The sequence below is a fragment of the Oryzias latipes genome, chromosome 14 (assembly GCF_053564925.1).
Source record: "Oryzias latipes strain Hd-rR chromosome 14, Olatipes_Hd-rR_3.1".
Classification (NCBI taxonomy): domain Eukaryota; kingdom Metazoa; phylum Chordata; class Actinopteri; order Beloniformes; family Adrianichthyidae; genus Oryzias; species Oryzias latipes.
Window position 1 is genome coordinate 21,898,822 of NC_136250.1, and position 18,713 is coordinate 21,917,534.

The window sequence follows — 18,713 nt, forward strand, 5'->3', positions numbered from 1 at the left end:
GTTGTACTATCATCTAGAAAACAATATGATCACCAAACAGTGAGTTTATGGTATAAGAAAAATATCCAGAATCTCAAACTAAACCAGGGCATTTCTTATAAAAAAATTTAATCCTAATTTTTGCTTTTTTGTGTATCACATACATTTGATTTGATTTATTGCCTTATGTCAAGCATCAACATAATAGACAATACAACAAGAAATCACACAAATACATCAAACTCATTTTAGAAATAAATTAATGCATTGATTAAAAAATTAAAAACATTCAACTTTATTTACAAAGCACTTTTCTTGTTACAGAACTCCTCAAAGTGCTTCACATAGATAAATAAACAAAAATAATAGTGAAAATACTTGTGGGGAAAAAACGGAACCTAAAAATTGGACAAAAAACATGCAGGGAAAAACTACTTAGAGAAGCAAAAATGATGAGTCTAAAGTTTTTTAAACCCACACAGTGGCTGAAGTTCTCACATCTTCATGAAGGCTGTTCCACAGATCATTCCACAGTACTGGAATGTTTTTATTTTACTTTATATGTTTGTTTATAACAAACAAAAATACGTTTTTTAGTGTGGTGGTTTAAAACCACCGTATATTTGTTTGTTGCCAGATTTTGCACATGCGTACTAGCTGTTGAGTTGGGCATTGAACAGGACGGTTGCTTTTGGTGTAATTTTAACTCTCGCCAGTAGATGGCGATGTAAAAACAGCGCGTAGCAATCAGGTCCCATGACTCAAAAGAAAGTGGGAGGTGAAGATTCACTCACTCCCGGACTCCTCATATTCCGGCCGCAGGAGCGCATGGATCGGTCTCATTCACGCCTGCCGACTCTAGTTATTTTGGATGCAGCGCAGACTGATACGGGAGGCAAGAGCTGCCTGATCCATCACTCTAAAGCCCGCACACAGCAGTGACAAGTTCACGCGTGACGGCTTCAATCGGGCCGTCAAGAGAGGTGCAGCGACAGTCAGCAGCTGTTGATTCGCGTCCCGGTGGGAGATGGAGCGGTGGAAAGGCAGAGTGGCCCTGGTGACCGGAGCCTCGGTGGGAATCGGAGCGGCTGTTGCCCGAGCGTTGGTCCAGCAGGGGATGAAGGTTGTCGGCTGTGCCAGGAATGTGGACAAAATAGAGGTGGGCTTATTGGTGGTGCAGGTAAATGTGTGTCAAAACATTAACACTAATCCTTTTTTATATTTTAAATAAGTGCAATACACTTTGGAAGCTAGCAGAGCGGCACTAGCTAACTAACGGTTACTTACTACAAGCTAACATTAGCTTTCCATTTCAAGCTAAAGCCCTTTAGTCCGAATGTAAAGACTGAGGAGTTATAACACTACTATCCACTTCTTAAATATGGATACGCTGCTGATTTATATTAATGCGGCATGATTAATCCGTCAAGTATACCATTGTGTGCAATACGTTACCTAAAAAATGTGTAATCTTTTTGGGTAAAACTCAAGAATATGATGGTTTGGAAGCTACAACCAGAACATCTTATTACAATCTCAAACTTCATTATTATTTTATCACTATTCTTAGTTGTATTATTATTTTACAAATGGTTTCATTTTCCAATAAATCCTATGTCTTGTTATATAAATGGCACTTCTTCTCAGTCTTTGGTAATTAAGGAGTCAGATTGCTCAGAGGTGACTGTATGGATGCTAAAGAGATGCTCCCATTGGAGTGAGAGCTCTACGCTAAAGTCACTCAGGTGTGTCTCTCAGGAGGTTTCTGGCCTCCCTCCAGTCACAGGTCTAACCGTATGCCATAAGGCACCACACCTTCTTTATCTCCTCAGCCAATTATTAAGCTTCACTTATGTGACCCTACAGATTCCAGAGCTCTGATGATGGTGGTGTCTTCTTGGCTATATTCCACCAGAAACATTACATTAGTATTGCTGTGCATATATATATATATATATATATATATATATATATATATATATATATATATATATATATATATATATATATATATATATATATATATATATATATATATATATATAAATTACATAAAAATGTAACGTCTTTTTAGAAAAAATCAAAGGGCATTGAAAGCTTCACCTCTCTTTCAAAAAGCACATGTCAGATAACTAAGATGACGAAAGGTTTGATCTATTGTCAGAGTGGTTTATTATTAGAGCAAGTTGAAACATTGCAGTTCAGAGGCAAATTTCTTAAAAACCCTCTCCGATCATCTTTTGATCTCTTGTAAAAGCGTTCCCAGTGATCTATTCATAATGATTATGCCGTTTTTAGCCAACGTTAATGAACCTGTGTCGTAGGACTTCAACGCCTGTGTCCAAGGATATGGTCACTGCAGAACGACAGTATTCATTAGAAACCCGCCTCTGAGCAGAGCCGTTGCAGAGGAGAGCAACCCCACCCCCCTTCCCCTCCCCATTGCTGAAAGCTCTCTGTTTGACCAGAGCTTGCGCCTTCCCTGCATATATGCTCTTTTTTATAAAGCCTTTTTTTTGCTTGCCAGTATAACATTTAAATAGAGAAAAACTCTGAAATGCACATTCAAGCTTAATTTTCTTAATATATGTCATCCATCATCATAAAACTACCATGAGAACATGTTAAAAACACTAAAACCACCATTTTCATGAGAATGGGTCTTTAAAGCATAATTGCAAGTAAATCTGGTGCTTTTGTTTGCACATAATGTATTTTATTTTGAAAGGAACTTTCAGTTGTTGCTGTAAAAAAATAATATAATAGAAATATAAAACTGTTCTAATTGGATACTTGTAATTATTCATAAGCTACATTTTATAAATCAATGGTTTTAATGGCCACAAACATGAATAAAGGGTATTTTTCAAATCATTGGAGTCGTCATACTCTATTATGAGCTGCCACCAGAGTGGGAGGAGGAGGTTATCAGTCAATCAAACCATTCTTTCACTTGACCTGGCATAAAACGCAAACTTCTTCTGTTCTCCGAATTTTCTTGAAGAGTTTTACAACCCTTTGTCCTTTATCAAAAAATCCGTTTGGAGGAATCCAAACAAAAAAGGAAGAAGCAAAGATTCCTGCTTGATGAAACTGAATTTCATGCAGTGTCTTGTCAGCTTCATTTTCTTGGTAACCCACCAAATGCTGCATGTCAGGCCTGCATCATATTCCCCTCACCTGGACGCACACACCATAACAGCATACAGTGAGTGTGAATTGCGTAATAGATAACCTTCTGTCAATAGTTAACCGCAGCAGCTTGTGTCAGCCCATCTGTGACTTCTGTAAAACCTAAAACAGGTTATAAAACATTCATACTCTACTTTAAACTGTTTTCTTTTCCAACAGACAATAGGCAGCTTTGAATGTGATGCTTCCTTTAGCTTACTAGAGAAAAATCAGACTCTAATGTGTGAAAAGTCTAATTCTGTCCACTATCTCTGGAGGGAAAAGGCAGTAAATGCAGGGACAAAGCCCCTACTGTGCTCCCTTTTCTTTGTAAACTAGATTTTTGGCCAAACTATACATGCTGCTTCTAACACGTGTGTCTCCAAGCTCTTGTTCTTCACTTTCCACCTGCTTTTTCTGAACCTACTTAAGGATCTACAACGTTAGTGCATTCTACCCTAAAACAACACAGAATAGTAAGAAATATGCTCAAACAGCCCAGCTTTCTGTGTACATAGAGTTCTGCCAAAGTGGTGCTTTGGAGGGATCTGGCAGCAGTGCTGTTTTGTTGTCAGTGAGAATACCGAGCAGGCTGTGGTGGAGCGGCGAGTTGGAGGGAAATGAGTGGTCACCATGGGCTCCAAGCAGGAATGGAGACGATGGGGCCAAGCAGCAGAAACCGCTCCTCTTTACAAACCACAGTAAAGCCTTTTAGTGTTGGTTTTGAAGTTATTTGTTTTGTTTTTTAACCCTTTTCTTCCATTACGTCTGGATATAAAGCACCAACCACAGGGTTACATGTTCTTTCTGATGTCATATGTGTTGTAGTTGTCAAATTCTCATCTTTAATACTTGCCGTGTCAGAAGAATGGTGATGTAGCTGCGCTGGTGCCCACATCTGTTAGATCAGAGATAGCTGAAGTTTTATTTCTCTGTCTTTGTATTATCTGCGGGTCAAAGGCGGCGTAGAGTAGATTACAGGGTGCTGTCACTCTGAGACGAGAGGCGGAGACCGATATGCCACTTTTTTAAAAACAAAGAAGTTTGATTAAAGGTCAAGTTTTGGATTTTGTGAAAAGCAGATTTCTTTACACTTTTTGCTCACTAAAAGACCAAATGTCAGTGGACTCCATGCAAACAGACTTCTGACTATCTGCCAACCTCACAGCTTTGAACTGAACTGCAGGCTTTTTTTTTGTCAGTTGCCTTTTAGCTCACCAAAGCATCTTCTATTCACACAACTTAATCTTGAATTAAGACTCAGAGCTGTTGGCAGGTGAGCCCGAAGATTCATTTCAGGCCTTGGCTGACCCGCCTGGGACCGACATAAAAGGGGACTCAGTCATGCTTAAGGATGTGAGGTGGCACAGTACGATGAAGCTCCAGCTTTGCAGACAGAGAGACCCTGTCCCCGTCTCCTCCTGTGCGTTCTGTCTGGACAGCCTGTTTGGAATCGTCACAGTGAACATATCTCACTTCTGATGGGATTTGAAGTGGGTCGGGTCAGTTTGGTTTGCTTCTTTTGTCTTGTGTTCTCTGCTTTTCATCTCTTTTTAGTGGTCTTTTTTTGAATTTGCATTTTTTTTTTTTTGGAAGCACAAAGGTAATATAAAATATCCATTTTCAGATGCCACTATTAATAATTGGAAACTCCCATAGCTGCTTAGGGAAACATCCTTATCCTTATTTTGTATTTTTAGTGTAAATTTCCTTTTGAGCTCATCATATTACCTCATGCCCTCTTCACTTCACTAGGGTTATCCATGCATAAAGCTTTTCCACTAACGACACATTTTCCACTGTAGCCATGCACAAAGACAACAAGATAGTACCAACTTTTAGTTCATTGTGTTTCCATGGACCCAGTCTCAAGGGAAGCTGCTTTTGCTCCGGCATGACTTATAAAAGACCGGATTCTGTGCAGAGGCTTAATTCTTTAAATAATCTCACACGGCGGTCAAAGACAGGACTGCTCTGGACAGCTCAGTGACCCTCGTCAACCATTCCACCTGCACCACTGCGGCGCTGTCCTCCCCGTTCTCCTCATATTTCAGATTTAATCTGGACCCACACGGTCAGTCCCTTTGCAGGCCTCTCAGGAGTTATGGTGGCACACTTCCTGCACCGGGTGCTCTGTGTCAAGCTCAGTGATGTGTGAGGCTTTGGATGCTCTGTGACAGCAGGTCTGCACTTGTGATTCGATGAATCGGTGTGATTGAAAAGACAAAAGAATAGGACTGGCTTTCTCCGACTGTTATGGAGATGTTTGCTGATAAGACACGAGTTTATCCAGTTTTGTAAAACAAGAACAAAGTCATACTGGTCCATTAGACCCAGTTACCTTTTCTCTTTGTTTCAGATGTAAACAAGGGAGCTAGAAATACTTTTTAGAAAGTGTGCAGCTGTTTTTACTGTGTAAATTGGGCTGTCCCTAGTTTTCTAGTCCTCAGGTGAAGCTTTGGGCTTAAATATTCAGTTTAGGTTTTATTTTTTGGAGCAAGAATGTGCTCTGACTTGTTCCTGGTATGATTTCAATCTTCAGTTAGAACCAACCACACATGCTCCTCTGGTCTGTGCCATCTTTACTATGGATTTACAAATATATACATTTATAATCAAGCTCGGTTTGTGGCGTCATTTCCTGAAACTTCCGTGTCATCGAGCGAGAATAGCTGTCGGCACGTGTTGTAATCTTATCTCTCCGAGGGGATTGGACTGTTTTAAAGAAGAACCATAAACCACCTCATTCAACCTTTAAACCTTTTAGGTGGAGTCTCTCCACCTGAGCAAAAGATCATTACAGAACCAGTCCAGCTACACAGAGCGCATTCACCTTTGACCTCTCTTTGTGTGTCACTCTCAGGCAGAGCTTAAGTGATAATAGTGATGAAAAGGACTCTGAGGGAAAGATAACGAACACACAGCATTGAATACTGCTTCTCTGTTCTCTTGGAGGATAAAAATAAACCTCAAAATCAAAATTGTTTTAATCATCCAGAGGTTTTTTGAGTTCTTTCTGTGTGTTTCTGTTTCACATAGACTTTGTTATTACCGAACAGTGAGTAATGAAGATGAGAATGTTTAAGGACAGGCACTCCTGTTGTGTGTGTCCCAGCCCAAGTGCTTAAGAAATAGGACAAAGAGAATTAAAGAGGAGATTTTCAATCACTCTTTGGTTTATCTCATGCATGATTGTTTATGTATTCATTTTTTTACCCAGCTAAGTTTTCTGAGAATAAAATGTCCAGAACAACATTCCCTTTCTTTATGGGAATACCTTGGCCAAACTCCTTGTCTTTAAAGTCCCACACCAATCGTTTTCAAAGCGTTCCCATTTTACAAATGTGCAGCTTTAGCCAAAATCAATAACCCTGTGTTGTTTTCTAGGACACAGCTTGTGCAGAGTGGCAGGAGTTCATTTAGAAAATTAGAAAAACCTTTGAGTTGTGGGCGAGTCTGTTGGCACACGACCCATCATCCCTGTGTTTACACGCTCTCCTGCTAGCTTACAGCCCCTCACAACCCCAAGCTAACATTAACTGTGCAACAAAAATGGCGTGTAGTATTGAAAATCCAGCCGTACCGTTTCGGGCCAAATACCAGCTGGGACGAGAAAACAAAGACATACATGATAGATGTAGTCGTCTACAAGTGGATGCATCAGAATAGAGCAGAGCAGGGAGCTTGTGGCCTGCTGATTGTAGTTTCTACATCACAGCTACAAGCTTTTTCAAACAGCCTTTTTTTGTCAGCTCCTGAGTTACTTTACTTTTTAAATATTCTTCATCATGAGAAAAAAGCCACAAAATACACGATAAAAACACAAAAAACAATTTCCATTGGATTTCATTGGATTAATGCTCTGTGGTCTCTTCTTTTAACTCCCTGGTCAGTCCTAGTTCCCTGGTTTATCCCCAGTGAGAAGGTAAATTATTGATAAGCACAGCCTGGGATAATGATATTTGGTCTTTGAACTAATTTCCAACTGCAGGATTTTCCACCCATGAACAGAATTATCTGCACACTTCATCGTGCCGTTTTTTTTCTCCTGTCCTTGCAGTTCTGCAACCCGTAGACTTAAAGAGCTCCTGTAAAAAAAACATTTTTTTTCTGTCGCAGTTAGCTGCATGTTTTTTTTTTTCACTTTTCTTTTCTTTCAAGTTTGGCTGCTCAAGCCATCTCTGTAGGTGTGTCAAGCATAAGGGGCAATAATGATCAGAGCAGAGCAGCCAGTGCCAGAACACACCCACATGCACAAACACAGAGGGATTCACAGCCGGACACTTCCTGCAGTTTGGACCAAAATCACAGCCTTTATTGCTCTGCTGCTCCCTTGTCAACCTCAGTAACTCCATTTATTCTTCTCTGAACAAAGAGACAAACTCATTTATCTCTCTCTTTATGCTAACAGCCCTTTTTCTAAAAAAACAAACAAAAAAAGCCCAAAAAAGCCCCAAATCCTTTCTGCAGTCTTCACAGAAGGGATTCAGTCTGGAAGAAAAGCTTCAGTCTAATTGGAATTCCAGTGTTTAACTTTTAAAGCAGCTGAACTGATCAGCAGACAGTCAATATCAAACCACACATACTGGACTTCAGGGAGTGGCACAATCTTTGCTGAATTATGTCTCTTCACTTTTTCACAATGGATAAACTGAATACAATAGTTTAGAGAAGATGGACTGGTTTTGTGAGAAACATTTCCTCCTTTCATCCAACCCAATAAAGTTGGGACAGGGGCAGCAAATAACTGAAAAAACAAGAAATATTCAGCTGGAAAAACATATAGCAAAAAATGCGTTTAAGTTTGTCCCATAATTAGCTACAAAAGAATAAGATGAGCAAAACTTCAGTGAAATAGTCTACAAAAAACAAGAATTCTTTAAAACATAATGTTCCTTAACTTCAGAATGTAAAGAGGGTTTTCAAATATTATCAACTCATTCAGAGAAAGTGAAGAAATCTCTGTGTGCACTGTCTTATGGGATGGCTGAACTAACCTTTTATAGCTACATACACGCTGGGTGAGGCTTGTTCATGAAGATGCTTAACAGGCATCCTTGAACGCGCTTTTCGCATAGTCTTCACACTGGACTGTCGATACTTGACACTAGCGCATGTATTTATAGTTGGAAGTGGTGTGAAATGTCGAAAGCAGTGCAAATCTTGTGAATCTTGCTTTAGGCTTTTTCTTTCACAGCTCCATTCCAATACATGAAAGACTAGTCAAACAACAAAATCCTCTGATTCTAACGCGAAGAGCCGTGATGCAACATTTAATTTTAGTAATCTGTCGGCCTACACAATAAGTTGCAAATTTATCGTTAGCGCAAAATCAAGCTGTGTAAAAGGCAAAAGACAGCGGAAATTGCAATAAATCCTTTATGCTTTTGACCAATCAGATGGACGCCTTCACGTTGTTGACCAATCAGATGCAGCCCTTTAATGTTAGATGTTCGCCTCCTATGTAGACGAGGGTCATTTGGAGTATAATTTAAGTTATGTTGACTTTTTTTAAATTAAACTGATGCTGTGAAATGGAAATAATGTTTTTGGTTGTTATGCTATCTGTTCATGTATCGCAAGTTATATTGTCATCACAATATTGATCACTAATATCGCAAATCGCGCATTTTCCTCATATCGTGCAGCTCTGCTAATGTGTTTGATATTGGTGGAAAGCTGCTAGAATCAGTTAACTTACGCCGATGGCCCTTTACTGCATTTCAGCGCAAGGCTGCAATTTTCCGCTTCAGAATCTCTTGGAATTATGTTGATTGCGTTGTTGAAGAGTTGCGGTTGTAAGAAAGTCAACACTGGAGCTAAAGCTCCGTTGTAAAAGGGTTAAGAATGCAGGAAGGAAGCCATACATTAGCATGTTTTGTCCTGTGGGCCAAGAGTTTTGTCAGTGGTGTAAAAGGGTTCAAATGCCACTTTCAAGCTGTAATTCTGAAAAAAACACTCAAAATTTTCTAAACGATCTAAAATAAATCCGCTCCAAAGGTTTGAGTGCATTTGCCTTTGAAGGACAGTGTAACTGTTTTCTATAAACCGAAAGCACGTAACTTGTACATGTTTATGTAAATACGTATGTTGTTGTTTTACACTCGTGTGTCATATCAGGGAGTCTCCTCTCACGCGGTTTTATCCCTCCATCTGCCTCCTCAACATGTGACACCTAGCTATTATGTGCTGGACTTTTCACAGCGTTCGCCTGGAGCCCTCACTGATATGGGTGACTCCGCCCTTTATTCTGTTGAAGCCTGTGCATTCACAACCAGAACACACTTTTCCAGCCCCCAGAACAGCTTCCAGATACCTGCCACTCCTTCAGTAACCAGAATCTTCCTCCTCTTTCTCATCAGGTTTCAGTTACCCAAGACATTCATTGAACTTCAGTACGTGGAATCGTCTTCATTGCATACTTTTAGAGCTTTCCCTGGCTTCTTCTTCCCAGTATTCACATTCTCAGCACTTACAACAGCCTGAATACTGACTCCATATTCTTTTTTTTATGTTATTCCGTTAAATAGTAGTTTATCACTAAAAAAAACATTGCCCTTTGAGTTTAGTGGAATGACTGAGCTAATGTTGGCAGGTAGATGTAGTCTAAAATATCCTTAAAAAGACTTTTAACGTCTATTAAAAGTGAAATAAACCTCTGCACTCAGGTAATGATGTTGAATTCCTCTAAAAGAACGTCATTTATCTAAAATGGTTGGTCTACATGTCCCTGTGTGATGCCACAGATGCTCTCATCAGCAGAATGTTATGTCCTTCATCTCTGCGGGTTGCTGGGCCCACCTAGCGCTCACACCGCCTCCTGTCTGACAGTACGAGCCATCAGGTGACTCGGGCCGCTATGCGGATCAGTGCTGCGGCTCACGTGGGCAGCCAGCTGTCGAGGTCGGACTCTATCCTTTCCCACCTATCCCAGCATCAGCACCATTGACTCTGCAGCCTTACTCCTGCTGTGCTTTTTAGAATTCATAGTAGAATGGTCTTTTTGTGTGTGTGTGGGGGGATGATTGCAGAAAGGTTTTACTTCCGGAACTGGTTTCTGCGGCACTGGCAGTGATAGGTTACCGCCAGGCCTCAGCTGATGTGACGTGGGTTTATGACTGCATGTTCTGGGTTTTCTAATTCATGGAAAGGGTGGGAAGTTTAATGATGGTGCCGAAAAGTTAATCATTTCTAGCTACTGTGCTGCTTTGTCACAGGCCTTTTGATTAACTCTAGGCCACCTTAACAGGCCTCATAGCACAAACTGATTACTGTATTTTTCAGACTACAAGTAGTTGAAAAATACAGAAGTATTAGTCACAGCAGCAAAACAATGCAGAATAAAGAAGAACAATTCCTACAGAAGTCGCACTTTTGGGAGAAATGTATTCAACAAAATACAGGAAAAAGAATATGACAAAAAAAGAACAAAAATGCAACTTAAACACCAAAATATACGGTATATTAATTGTGCTTTCATTTCTGTTTTTCAGAAGCTGTCAGCAGAGTGTCAGAGCGCGGGCTACAGTGGCACATTGATCCCCTACAAGTGTGACCTTTCCAACGAGGAGGAGATCCTGTCCATGTTCTCAGCAATCAAGACGCTGCACAAGGGCGTGGACGTGTGCATAAATAACGCTGGGCTGGCGCACAACGAACCCCTGCTCAGCGGGAAGACAGAGGGCTGGAGGAACATGATTGATGTGGGTCAACCAAACATGCAAACTTAGTGTGACGTTGATCTTGTGGCAGCTGAGTCACATAAATAGAAGTCCTGTGTTTGTAAAGTTTGTATCAGTCAAAAAAGAAGCCTGTTTTTGAATAGTATGGATGCACGGGCTCTGCAGGCTCCACACATTCTGACCCCCTCCCTCCTGAGGAGAAGCTGCAGCAGAGGCCAGCTAATGAAAGCCAGCACTATTTCTCTCGTTGAGACATTTTGATTCATTGAGCTCTTGACTCAGACCCCTGCCAGCCTCTGTCTCCAAGGTCCAGCATTTGTAACACTGGCTCATCTGTTGTCATGGCAGCCTGCAGGAATATGTCCAGCCGCGTATTTTTAGACGGCGTTTAATCTGTATGCTGACCTTGTTTGATCACCTCCCTCTATCTTACCATGGTGGCGTTAACCTGCTGTCTGTCTGTCAGCGTCAGCTGGAGAAGCTTAGAGGCAGAAGCTGGATGGGAGCAGCGGGTTTACGTGTTCTGACACCATGGCCCAGTTAACATCAGTCAGCTGAACCCTGACTTTTGCAAATCAAGCTCTCAGCTTTTATTATTTACTGTCCTCTTAGTTTAGATTGGCGAGCAGAACCTTTTAGAGGCTGAAAAGTCAAAGATCAGTGAAAGGACATTGTTCTCGTGTCTTCCAGGTAAATGTCTTAGCCTTGTGTATCTGCACCCGTGAGGCCTACAAGTCAATGAAGGAGAGGAATGTTGACGACGGCCACATCATTAACGTTAACAGGTAAGTCGTTCTAGCAGAGACCCTAAAAGTATCGTGGAACAATAAGATGTGCCAAAGCTTTTTTTTTTTCAATATTTAAATGTAAATAAAATGTTAAAGTTGCTTTGACATCTAAATGTATTTCCAGCTAGGGTTTTTGCTTTTAAGTTGGTCATGTTGTTGTGATTTTGGGCTATACAAATAAAATTGAATTGAAATTGAATTTTAGAGCCAAAGTGGTTTAATGCATATTTGCATCAAAGGCGTCAAGCGGTTAGGCCAAACCAGGTTTAGATGTAAAACATTGCCTTTTTTGAAAGCCACATTTTTACTATCTTAACAAAAACGATTCCAGAAAGACAGAGGAAGCATGTTCCCATTGTTAGAGCTTCCATAAAGTGTTTCCCAACCTGGTCCTGAAAGTTCACTATTCTACCTGATTCCAATACTACTCTGCTCAAGCACACCTGGGCTATAGGGCGAAGCCTGAATTCCATAACCCCTAACTACTAAAAAACGATCTAGTGTGGGACTATGTAGTGTCCTGGATAAAAGCAATTCGTCACTATCCTCACTACATTTTTCCACCGATTTCCTGAAGTAAAAATCTAATAAATATGAACATTTTACAGAGACTATTAATGAATCCAGTGTGTTCTGATGATGACAATTTGGATGGCTTATAAAAAGAAAAAATGAAATACTTTTTTTCAAACAAAAATTGTTCTAACACAATCCATTGTGGTCTATATTTGCCGATCTAGTGAGCATTGTTGCACGCTGGTTTTTCGCAGAAACTTGTGGGAAGTTTCTAGGGCACTCGATTATGGAATTGTAGATTCAGACAGCACTACAAAATGGCAAACGCACAATAGAGTGGGCTATGAAGTGTGTAGGGAAGACATTTCGGACACAACCGCGGTCTATCTCAACATTAACCTTAACAGTGACGGTCATTAAAGCTGTGCCTTAAAGAACAAGGTTGGGAAACACTGGTGTTGAGTGAGTTTCTGCTAATCATCACCTAAGAGTAGCTAAGCATCAGTTAGCTGCTCTGGAGCCTAAAGACAAATTCATCAGCGTTAAACAGAAGTATCTTTAAATCCCAGCGCTTTATCATAAAAAGCTCTACTCATGGTGTTTTAAGACTTGAAGGTAAAAGAGTGTGATTGTTCCTATTTGTTTTGTACTTCCTTAACTGATTGTGTGCTAACTGGATCTATTATTTTCAATTTTTTTAAAATTGAATAGCAACTTTTGCATGTGGCTATTTATGTTTTATTTTTTAAAACAAAAGCAATAATCCTTTTTTTCCCATATTAAACATTGCTACACTGCATTCAGCTGTTTATTTTTTGAACACACAATATGAATAGCAATGGAAACGCAGTTTAAGTAGGTAGTGTTTGACGTAAATGTCTTCTTTTTTCTGGAAAGTACAAATAAAAACAGATAAACAGCTGCCTTTTATAGGAAGGCACTTAGAAACGGGATAGTTGGATAATGTCTTGTTTAATAAGTCAATCTGAAGGCTTGTTCCTTTTTTTTTTTTTCTGTCCTCACCTGCTACAGTATGGGGGGGCACCGAGTTGTGGCGAGTGCTGACGAGCATTTCTACTGTGCCACCAAATACGCTGTGACCGCTCTGACCGAAGGAATACGACAAGAACTCCGAGAAGCAAACACTCACGTCAGAGCAACAGTGAGTGAGCTGCCTCTGTGAGAACGCCCTGTCTGCTGTCGGAACCTTTTCACTGTGAGAGCTGCAGGAGCCCAAGAAAAAAGGAGAAGTAGAAATCTAACCATCTCTTTCCCTGCAGTGTATTTCTCCTGGAGTAGTAGAGACTGAGTTCGCCTTCCGGCATCACAACAGCGATCCAGAGAAAGCAGCTGGAGTCTACGAGAGCATGAAAGTAAGGGACTTCACCTCATTTATAACCAATTTATATCCGCCTCTTCAGCTGCTTTCACACCCCCACTGAAGGCTCATCCCCGGCTCATCTTTGTTCCGCCTCTGCCTTCCCGATGTTGGCTCACACTGCACCCATAGATGCCGACTATTCCCACCCTTGTGAAAGTGCTGGGAAAAAGTCCAAGCAATTGTTTTTAACCAAACCATTCAAATGTTATCATCTGTAACGCGTTCAGCGCTAAGAACAAAGTTAGCAATACTTTCAGACAAGAACTACGAACAATCTACTGAGGATAAAAAGAACAACTTTTCAAAAGCGTTTTGTGTTTGTGCTGATTTTTAAAATATTTTTATTATATATTAATAAAGACTGTGAGGCTCATCTGAATGCACCACATTTAGCCCCGCCCTCTCAATCAGACCGGTTTGCAGTGGGCGTCACTGAGTCATCAGGAGCGCATGTCCTGGTTCCTCTGTCTGGTTTCTTTATAGAAGGATCAGTTGGGAGTTTTCCTATGTTGCTAATTAGGAACTATGTGCTCATTTAAGAGCATTTACTTAGAGGCAAACACTTCTGCTTCTCATGAACCGAATCTCCACAGAGAGTTTTGGGACAAACTTCAACAAAAACATGGGTGAATAACATTTCTACTTCTTTTTTAACACTAGTTAGATGCAGCAAAGTGCTGGATGCTTTCAATGCAAACAATGTAAACCCCAAAGATGTGGTAAGGAATCTGTCAAGACGCATATTTATAAAGACTGTTCACAAAGTATTAATTTGTGCACAACTTTGCAGAAAAAAATGAACACAACATTTAGTTTTAAGTATAACATCTCTGTTGTGAATGTGATTTGTCTTTGTTTTGAATAGGACATTTTTCCTGTTAACTCACTTTCAAAAATAGGTCCCGGGGTCACAGGCATATATACACATGGAGTTAGGCACATAGATCGTTCTAAAAGTGTGTTTAGATTTATTTATTAAACTAAACAGAAGCTTTTAGAATGGTATTGATCCTATAACGGGGAAATTATCTTGATACCATAATGGAAATTGAAAATGAAAATTCAATAAAACAGATAAGAATACAGCGATCTCCGGCCACACAATGCACCAACTTAGAGTTTCTGACCCAGACGTGGTGGAAAACAGCCCAAAAAGCAGTAGCAGACATGCCACTATACCTATTAGATATATATACAAAAAAAGGTGCATGTTTATTAAAATTAGATGATATTAAGAGGATACCAAAACAAAAACAGCTAAACTAACTCGCTGCATAAAAAAAGTGTCAGTACGATCAGAAAATACCCAGGTTTTTTTGGGGTTTGTTGAACATTTTCTTTCTATTTAATTATCCCTGTGGTCACCTGCCAGTTCGCTTACTTTAGGTCAGAGTCAGCTTTCTTTTTTTAATATTTTTTTTATTGTCCATCCGTTTTCTTCCGGGGTCATGGTGCTGCCTGTCCCGGCTACAGTAGGGCGAAAGTGGGTGCACCTGGAAAGGGCTAGAGCGAGCGTGTGTGCCCCGCCTGTACTGGGAATCAACTGGCTGGCAAAATGGGGAACCCCATCCAGCTTCACTGCCCCTGCCCCCCACCACATGCCGCCGTTGTCCCGCGGGCAGACGGGAAACCAGTGGCAGCAGGGAAGCAGGGATCCCTCTGGTGCCTGCTCTGGTTTTTCCTATTTTGTGTCATCATTCTCTGAATACCATCTATTTACACCTAATAATAGGGATGTCTGCTGCTCCACTCCAGTGCATTGTTTATTCGATCAGCTGTTCTGGCAATAAAAAATGCGGCAGGACTAGGTTGTTATCATCTGTTTTTTGTTGTTTTTTCAACAGAGCTATGGTTTGAAGATAATTTTTCTTCCATGGGATCAATAACGTTCTAAAAAGTCCTGTTTTAGTTAAATAAATGAGGCTCAAAGTGCATGCTCACTCTGTTGAATCGATGTATCGGGACTATATCGCTGTGACCCCGTGACGTATTTTTGACAGTAAGTTAGCATGGGAAATTTTTGTATTCAAGACTTGCAAAAGTCGTATTCAAAACAAAGAAACACCGTAATTAACATGTCAGATGTAAAACTCAACGTGGTATTCATATTTTTTTTAATTGTGCACAAAGTATTAATGAATGCACAATTTTCTTTTTATGCATACATTTCTTATAGACAGTTATCTTACCCTATACCCAATTCACACAAAAGCAGCGCAAAGCAGCAGCCTTAATCAATCCCACAATTTAGGCCGGAGACGTCACAAACGCAGAATCTTACTAGCAACTCACAGCTGCAGAACCAAAGGAAACAGGTTCCTAGTGTCAGAATAAACCTTCACTACAAAATAAGGTTTTTTTTTAAGAGGACAGTGATGTAAACGTTGCACATCACACCAGGAACTTTTTGAAATGTTGCACCATGGGCCATGGGAAGTAAATTCTAAAGGTGAACAACTGGAACATAAACATAAAATAAACATAAAATCCTCATCTTTTAATATCCACAAAAATAAAGATAAAAATCTAGAGAGCAGGTTGACGGATGCCTTTTTCAATCGCAACTCTAATGCATTTAATAGGAATTTCCATTTTTGAAAAGACGCCTGTCAACACATCCTGCTGCCGCAGCATTTCTTTTCTGTGTTAATTTGATGAGTTGGTGATATGACAGCAGGTGAGCTGACCGGAGGAGCCAAAAACAAGAACCTCAGCAGGTCGTGAGTGTATAGTCAATAATGCTGAGTCATAAAGAACTGCTGATAAAATCTGAGACCCAGGTTTGGACCACGCCATAACCATGGATTCTTTCATTTAATTCAAAGCAGGAAGAACCAAATGTTGCAGCTCCTCAGATACCCACCCGAGGCTTTTGTCAGAGTGGAACAATTTCCCATTTGCTGAATTTACACCAAAAATAAACATCTGTGCGGTCTGGTGTCAGAAACTTTCAAATCTATTGGTTGTGTCTTATTTATAGAAAGTACAGAGCAGGCTTCAAATAAATTCTTATTATATTAGAGCTTAAATTTAGTTTAGAGCCATAGTTTATAGATTGGCAGATGGTTGAACCCGTCAAAGTTTTGAGTTTTACTTTGTGCCGCCTCATTTCTGCGATCAGTACATCAATAAGTTGATCAGAGTAAACAGTGATCATTCCATTTGTCCCACTTCAGGCTTCATTTTAACCAATTAGAATCCAATAGGTGGTGTTAGAAATATTGTCCGGTATTTATATAAAGCAGAGGTTTGAATGGAATGGCTGCGTGTGCTCCACCACAGGAAAGACAGGAAGTCTTGTGTCAAACACACAGAGACTGACGTTTGTGAGTCCTTTAGGTTTAGTTTGACAAAAAAAAGCATTTGTTGGCTTTAACATGAACGCCTGTTAAAGTGTGTCATTTTGCAAAAAGGTCTACTGTAGTTGTACACAATATGAATAGAAATACATAGAAATCTGGTTTAGGACTTGAAAAGACGAGTATCTTGTGACCACAGCAGCATCATCCATGCATCTTTGTTCATGTCTGTCGCTGCTCTGTGAGCACCTCTAGAGGCGTATCACAGACATTTCACACAGCACAGTGAGGCGGAGCAGAGACGCCACACAGGCAGAATGAAGTGGAGGTGTGGAAGTAGCTTTTTAGAGCTGCTGCAACAAGAACCTTTTGTTCATGTTTCAGTGTTTAAAAGCAGAGGACATCGCGAGTGCGGTCATATTTGTCCTCAGTGCGCCTTCCCATGTTCAGGTATGTTTTCCTTCATCTCTGTAGGTGTGCAGCATGAGCTGAAAGATTGCTTTTATTATTTGCTCATTGTTTCCCCCTCTTGTCTACAGATCGGAGACGTGCAGATGAGGCCGGTAGAGCAAGTATCATAGCAGTGACTATGAAGCCGACGGACAGCAGCCGCGGTGACTTCTTGGTGACCTCTGCTGGACGTGCGAGCTCGGAGGAAGGGGGGTTTGACACAAATCAACCACAGTTGGTTCTGCAGGGGCGCGACCGCGTGCAGCTGAAGCCTTAAAGCGGCCGTTCAAGGGAAAGCGAGCCCTGGACTCTCTAAATCACTACTGAAATACTACTGAAAGCAGCAGCCCCCTCTAGCACTGGGCCCAGTGCTGAGCTGAGCCACTCTGACGTAGGAACAAACAGGGAGAGCTGCTGCTGTGCTGCATCATCCTCTGCACAGCCGTCGCCTCAGAGGGAAAAGATGTCAATGATTGCACATTATGTTTTGTTTTTGTAGGTCATACAACATATCTTTTTGAATTGTAATTAAAAGAATAATTCCTGTTTATAAGAACTCTTCTTTTTTTATGACATATTTTGAATTTGACCAACACAGTTTTGGTTTCTTATGGACTAATGTCAGTCGATATTGTCATACCCATTGTGAGTAACCATAGCAACCTTGTCTTTCCATTCACTACATAATTTCACAAACACAGTCATCCCTTGAATTTTTGTTCGATTAGGAGTAAAGCACAGGTTTCTCCTATCAACCTTTTAGCCCCATGTAATATTAGCTTTCTGCACTTTGAATTCATTTGTGAGGTGAAGGAAAAACTGCGGGTGAGGAGACTAACTGCACATGTTTACTCTGAAACATAAGCCCTGTTTAAAATGTTCTCATTTAATAAATAAATAGTTTCCCAGACGCTTCAAATCCTTGTGTTTCCTTCACCAATGAGCTCACAAACGGAATTTTCTGAAATTTTTATGATTTTGCATTTGACTGTTAGTTATCAGCAGTGGCCTGATGCATTAGACCTAATAGATGAGTCAGCAATAATGGATTAGCAGTTGTTAGATTAAAGTGTTCAATGCTAAAGTTCAGCCTGGTGATTAAAAACTTTACTAGGGGTTTGACCCAATCCTACTCTATATTAAGCTGCTGATGTCACCAATAGATGGCGCTATTGGAAAAGTCAACAAAATAGATGAAACTGTGAAGGTCTGGAACATGTGCACAACTATTTGACACATTCGCAATTGAAATCGGGTCCGAAGGCATCCCGATTGTGATTATTTTTGCTCTTGCTACAGTCTAAGTCATGGTGCCATTTGAAGGTTTCTCCCAAATCATCCCAAGCAGTTTTAATGTTGACAGATGGCAGCCCTATAATTATATATTTCAAAACTATTTCAATCATTTTCACCATTTGATTCTCCACTGTGAAATCCATTTTTCTGC

General features: G+C 40.4%; 1 protein-coding gene across 2 annotated transcripts; it reads left to right on the top strand.

The window, feature by feature from the left end:
• Positions 1-666: 666 nt before the first annotated feature.
• Positions 667-18,185, top strand: dhrs11a (dehydrogenase/reductase 11a). Of its 2 annotated transcripts, none has more exons than XM_004076607.5 (7): positions 667-1,138; positions 10,644-10,853; positions 11,523-11,617; positions 13,169-13,298; positions 13,417-13,509; positions 17,201-17,266; positions 17,356-18,185. In XM_004076607.5, the coding sequence occupies exons 1-7, from the start codon at positions 1,007-1,009 to the stop codon at positions 17,395-17,397; spliced, it is 768 nt and encodes a 255-aa protein (XP_004076655.1). In that variant the 5' UTR covers positions 667-1,006; the 3' UTR covers positions 17,398-18,185. The 2 variants fall into 2 exon arrangements, with proteins under 2 accessions (XP_004076655.1, XP_020564699.1); XM_020709040.3 differs by having other exon boundaries at positions 784-1,159.
• Positions 18,186-18,713: the final 528 nt, after the last annotated feature.